The sequence below is a fragment of the Sinocyclocheilus anshuiensis genome, unplaced genomic scaffold (genome assembly GCF_001515605.1).
Source record: "Sinocyclocheilus anshuiensis isolate Anshui unplaced genomic scaffold, SAMN03320099.WGS_v1.1 scaffold595, whole genome shotgun sequence".
In the NCBI taxonomy this organism is placed as follows: domain Eukaryota; kingdom Metazoa; phylum Chordata; class Actinopteri; order Cypriniformes; family Cyprinidae; genus Sinocyclocheilus; species Sinocyclocheilus anshuiensis.
This window is the reverse complement of record NW_015551037.1, coordinates 356,019-362,610: the sequence shown is the minus strand read 5'-3', so window position 1 is coordinate 362,610 and position 6,592 is coordinate 356,019. Positions and strand designations below refer to the sequence as shown.

Below are 6,592 nucleotides of genomic sequence, written 5' to 3'. Positions count from 1 at the left end.
AATATTTAGATTTTTTTGCACCCTCAGATTCCAGATTTTCAAATAGTTGTATCTCAGCCAAATATCGTCCTATCCTAACAAACCATACATCAATGGAAAGCTTATTTATTCAGATTGACCCTTATGACTGGTTTCGTGGTCCAGGGTCACAAATATGAACTGAGAAGCACACAAAACACTTTGGGGCCAGTAAGATTTTTTTTAAAGAACTTTGAAGCAAGTTCTTTATTTAATACAGAACGTATGCAAACACAGTCATAAGAGTCTTTAAAAACATACAACATGCAGAGAATCAAAACCTACTTTTTCTTAAATTTTATTAGCTTAATTTTTTTTTCATTTTTGAAAATTAATTCTTAAATAATAAAAAATGATTGAGGTCATGTACATATATTGCGTGATAAGTCGATATATTGATTATTGCGACAGGCCTATTTGTATGAACTCATCTTCAGATGTGCAGCGTGTTGATGTCAGATGTTTTGTGCTGTTGTTCTTTAACGGAGTTATTAAAGAGTTGTTGATCTACGGTCGGCCGGTGCACGTCACGCTCATCGCCCGCCGCTCCAGCCGCTTCGCCGGCACGCGGTTCCTCAAGCGAGGAGCGAACTGTGAGGTATGTGCTCGAGACGGACGGACCACGAGCTCTTCTGTATGCCGTGTGTCACACCCGTCCAACACGAGCTGTTCCTCTTCTGTATTTATCTCTGTGTGTTCAGGTGTGATTATGTAACGTTGTTCGTTTGCTCTGAAGCTGTCAGCCATTAAAGCCTCACTAAGCTCTCTGTGATGCTTTATGATGGTGAAAATACTTCAAAACTGCAGACCCACACGTTTCAGCTGCTCATCATTTAACAATTAAACTAGTCGAGTCAGTTATGTAAAATCACTAGGCTGTCCAAAAGCTTAAATATAGTTTGAAGTCTAGTGAATATCAATTTGTTTTTTAAGTTAATTTAATTCCATTAATTTTTATTATTATTATTATTATTATTATTTTGTTTTATACCCTGCAAAATGTAGTTCAAATCTATTTTATTTTATTTTATTAAGTTTTGGGGGACAGATTTATTAATTTTTTTTTATTTTTTTATTTAAAGTAAGTTCTTCATTTAGTACAGAAAGTATGCAAACACAAATATACAAATATGCAAAATGTGGAGAATCAAAACCTACTTTTTAAATGTAATTTTAAATTTTTTTCATTATTTTTTATTGTTTTATTTTATCAATTTTATTTTTTATTTATCTTTGATTTTCAGCACTGAAATCATACCCCATGTTCATTTTCTTCCATTAAATTAATTAAAAATAAATGTATTATCTTATCTTATCTTATCTTATCTTATCTTATCTTATCTTATCTTATCTTTTCTATTTAATTTAATTTAATTTAATGTTATTTAATTTAATTTAATTTAATTTACTTTTATTTGATTGTATTTAATTGTATCTAATTGTATTTAATTTAATTTAATTTAATTAATTTAATTTAATTTAATTTAATTTAATTTTTGGGGATATTTTTGGTCATTTACTTCTCTTAATTTAATTGTATTTAATTTAATTTAATTTAATTAATTTGATTTTATTTTTAATTTTAAATATAGTTAAAATCCATTTTATTTTATTTTTTATTTTATTTAAGTTTTGGGGTCGATTTTTGATTTTTTTTTTTTTTTTAGAAATTTAAAATAAGTTCTTCATTTAGTACAGAAAGTATGCAAACACAGCCATCAGAGTCTTTAAAAATTTACAAAATGTGGAGAATAAAAACCTACTTTTTAAATTTCATTTTAAAAAATATATATTTTTTTCATTATTTTTTATTATTATATTTTATTTTATTTATCTTTGATTTTCAGCACTGAAAACATACCCCATACCCATTTATTTTATTTTATTTTAAAATTTAACTTAATTTTTTTTCATTTGTACTTTTTTAAATGTTGTACCCTTCTGCAAAATAGAGTTAAAACCTACTTTAATTAAATGTAATTTTATTTTATTTTCAGAGCTAAAGACATCCCCCATATCTGTGTACTTAGGACCACATAGTATGCAAAAACTAGTATGCCAGATCACTTGTGCTTGTGTTTTCAGGGCGATGTGGCGAACGAGGTGGAGACAGAGCAGATCATCCACGATGCCTCGGTCATGTCGTTGACGGCGGGCAGTTTCTCCTCCTGTGTTCAGGTCCGAGGCTCGGTTCCTCTGTACTGGTCCCAGGACATCTCCACCATGATGCCCAAACCACCCATACGCTGTAAGAGCCACTTCCTGTCCATGACCTCACCACTACTTCCTGTTTATTTGCTCAAAGCGGTGCCTTCACCCTCCTTCAGGACAGGGAGGGACGTTTTCTAGTGTTTAAATGCATTTATCTGCTAATGGTTTGTTTGGTCAGTTTTTAGGAGCTCGAAGCTACATACATTAATGATTTTACAGGTTCTTTAAATGTGCAATGTTAGATTTGAACTTTCAGAAAGTGTGTCCTGTATAAAAACATCTAGTCGGACCCTGAAATGCCAGATTTTGAATACGGATGTTTTCATGATCCTGGTTTATATAGATGAACCGTCTCTGACCCCAAAGTCAGACAAAACAAAGTCTGCGCCCGGTTCACACTGATGCACATTCATGTGTGGTTGATGCTGTGTGTGTGAGTCAGCATTGTTGATTTATCATGGGTGTGATCTAATTTTACAGTTGCTTTACACATGCAATGCTGCAAAGTACAGCTAAAACCTACTTTTTTAAATTTTATTAATTTTAATACATTTAATTACATTTTATTTGATTACTTTTATTTTTTTTGTATTTTTGTACCTTTCTGAAAAATACAGTTAAACCCTACATGTTTTATTTTTATATATATTTATTTATTTATTTATTTATTTATTTATTTATTTATTTATTTTTATTTTATTTTTAAAATTATTACTATTGTTATCTTTTGTACCCTTCTGCAAAATTTTGTTAAAATACTTTACTTATTATTTTAAATACTTATTTATTATTTTATTTATTTATTCCTTTTTTTATGGGAGTGATCTAGCTTTACAGTAGTTTTCCACATACCATGCTGCAAAATACTGCAAAAACATAACTTTATTTATCTATTTATTTTAATTATTTCTTTTTTTTTCTTTGAGCCTTCTGCAAAACACAGTTAACTGTTATTAGTTCCTTTTATTTTTTCAATTTTATATATTTTTTTATTTTGTACTCTTCTGCAAAATAGATAAAATCTGTACTTATTATTTTTTTGTTCTTAATTTTATACCCTTTTGCAAAATTTATTATTATTATTATTATTTATTTTTTTTATTTAGCAGAAAGTTCAGGAGGCGTTCTGGCCCAATTTAATGTTAAAGATTCTTCTTTGAGATTTTTCTTATATCCACTTGGATATACACATCACAATACAGAAGAAAAAATCTGCCGCTAATTTTAATTTCATATCTACCTGAGCATCATTTGTTACTTCTGGTTTTCATAAGTGTTGTTAGCAGATTCTTCTCTGTTTGGTGACATCACCAGGGCCGTCTGAGGATCTCTCATCTTCTCTTGCGTTATCTCTTTCTATTTGCGCTCATCTTGTTGCTGCTGAACCCATTTCACCGCTTCTCATCCAGAGCAAGATGACATTTCATATGTACAGCGTCTCACGCTGATCCTGCTGTGCGCTCGCTGCTTATCTTAGATTGCTTACCGCTAGTGTCCTCAACCGTGCGTGTGTGTGTTTGCTCGGGTTCAATATAGTCTTTTTGCTTCAAACAGAAGATTCCTGTCCAACACTAATTCTCTCGGGCTTGTGATGCATCAGTGCTTTGAAAGCATCGCACAGCTGCAGTTTGTTATTGGCAGGACATCGACACATTCAGATGTGAGCTATCTCATAATAATGACTTAGTATCTCAATTCTGACTTAATATTATAATTGACTTTTTATGTCATAATAGTGACTTATCTCATAATGATGACTTAGTATCTCATAATTTCAACTTAATATTATAATTGACTTTTTTTGTCATAATAGTGACGTATCTCATAATGATGACTTGGTATCTCATAATTTCACCTTAATACTATAATTGACTTTTTATGTCATAATGGTGACTTATCTCATAATGATGACTTAGTATCTCATAATTTCGATTTAATATTATAATTATTGCTTTTTATGTCATAATAATTACTTTTATCTCATTTTTATGACTTAGTACCTCATACATTTTCTCTCATCATTGTGACTTTGTATCTGTAAGTAATTAAGCACAATAACAAAGACAATCCCATCTGACTTTTTTCATAGTTTTTGGCAAATAAAACTGATCCAATAGCTCAAGTCTGGACAAAAACAGCATGTTGATCTCATTTTTTTAAGGAACCAGTTTCAGAAGAACCAGTTTTCTACTGTGCATTTTATCAAAAATGACACTCGGATACGACCTAAAGCTCTTAGTTATGATAAATTAGATGTGATTTTCTTAATTTCCTGACTCATCATCCTCTGCACTTACTCATCTTTCTAATGCATTATGCAATTTGCCTGATGCAATGTCCTGCTGTCAGAAGAAGATGAGGGTTTATGAAGAATGTTTTCTGTAATTAGGTCAGTTCGATATAGGTTTAAAACAGCACTCGCACAAAGGGCTTCCAGGATAACATATATCGATTTTCTGCTAAACAAAAACTAGAGAGAAGTTGTTACGCAAGGCTCGAGTCTCGGCCATCTTTCATTGATTGTTTGGGGTGCTGCAAGAAGATGAGACACAGTTTTTCTCTTTCATCGCTAGCATGCAACACGCTTCCATCTCCATGAGCTTTGTCTGACCTGCTGAAGGACTTTTCAGTACTCAAGTGTTTGATTACGCCGACTTTGAATGCGCTTTGTGGGGTGTTAATGAATCCATGTAAAGGGGAGTTATTTGTGTATCTCATAACCTACTTCCAGGAGTGATTTGTGTGTTGTGCTCTAATCTGTTTACAGGTTTGCAACTGCACAGTTAGATTGTAGCCTGCTGCTCAGCGCAGATTTTTGACCCACATAGTGCACATTGATTTGTCTTTAATGGTTAATGTCATGTTCATATGAAAGCCCATTTCACATAAGAAAAAAATAATCAAAAATATGGCATAAAAAGTCAAATTTATGAGATACTAAGTCATAATTGACATAAGTCAAAAATGTAAGATGCAAAGTCATAATTATGATGTAAAAAGTCAAAATTATGAGATACATAGTCGTTGCAACAGAAAGTCAACATTATGAGATGCTAAGCCATAATTTTAACAAAGTCAAAATTATGAGATACTAAGTCATAATTATGATGTAAAAGGTTAAAATGATGACAAACCAAGTCATAAATATGACGACATAAGTCATAATTGTCACATACTAAGTCATAATTATAAGAAGTCAATATGATGCGAAAATGATGCTTAAGTCAACATTTTGAGATACTATGTCATCTACTGAAGTTAATTTGACTTACAGTGGGTACGGAAAGTATTCAGACCCCCTTAAATTTTTCACTCTTTGTTATATTGCAGCCATTTGCTAAAATAATTTAAGTTAATTTTTTTTCCTCATTAATGTACACACAACACCCCATATTGACAGAAAAACACAGAATCGTTGACATTTTTGCAGATTTATTAAAAAAGAAAAACTGAAATATCACATGGTCCTAAGTATTCAGACCCTTTGCTCAGTATTTAGTAGAAGCACCCTTTTGATCTAATACAGCCATGAGTCTTTTTGGGAAAGATGCAACAAGTTTTTCACACCTGGATTTGGGGATCCTCTGCCATTCCTCCTTGCAGATCCTCTCCAGTTCTGTCAGGTTGGATGGTAAACGTTGGTGGACAGCCATTTTTAGGTCTCTCCAGAGATGCTCAACTGGGTTTAAGTCAGGGCTCTGGCTGGGCCATAAAGTTCTATCTTGGTCTCATCAGACCAGAGAATCTTATTTCTCACCATCTTGGAGTCCTTCAGGTGTTTTTTAGCAAACTCCAAGCGGGCTTTCATGTGTCTTGCACTGAGGAGAGACTTCCGTCGGGCCACTCTGCCATAAAGCCCCGACTGGTGGAGGGCTGCAGTGATGGATGACTTTCTACAACTTTCTCCCATCTCCCGACTGCATCTCTGGAGCTCAGCCACAGTGATCTTTGGGTTCTTCTTTACCTCTCTCACCAAGGCTCTTCTCCCCCGATAGCTCAGTTTGGCCGGACGGCCAGCTCTAGGAAGGGTTCTGGTCGTCCCAAACGTCTTCCATTTAAGGATTATGGAGGCCACTGTGCTCTTAGGAACCTTAAGTGCAGCAGAAATTTTTTTGTAACCTTGGCCAGATCTGTGCCTTGCCACAATTCTGTCTCTGAGCTCTTCAGGCAGTTCCTTTGACCTCATGATTCTCATTTGCTCTGACATGCACTGTGAGCTGTAAGGTCTTATATAGACAGGTGTGGGGCTTTCCTAATCAAGTCCAATCAGTATAATCAAACACAGCTGGACTCAAACGAAGGTGTAGAACCATCTCAAGGATGATCAGAAGAAATGGACAGCACCTGAGTTAAATATATGAGT

At 33.4% G+C, this 6,592-nt stretch overlaps 1 protein-coding gene across 1 annotated transcript in view; it reads left to right on the top strand.

Annotated features, from left to right (window-relative positions):
* Positions 1 to 6,592, top strand: part of fig4a (FIG4 phosphoinositide 5-phosphatase a) — a 76,526-nt gene that overhangs the window by 17,274 nt on the left and 52,660 nt on the right. The window contains exons 9-10 of the mRNA XM_016450887.1: positions 516 to 616; positions 2,104 to 2,266. Coding sequence (XP_016306373.1) covers positions 516 to 616; positions 2,104 to 2,266 — 264 coding nt within the window. The remainder of the gene's footprint in view (positions 1 to 515; positions 617 to 2,103; positions 2,267 to 6,592) is intronic.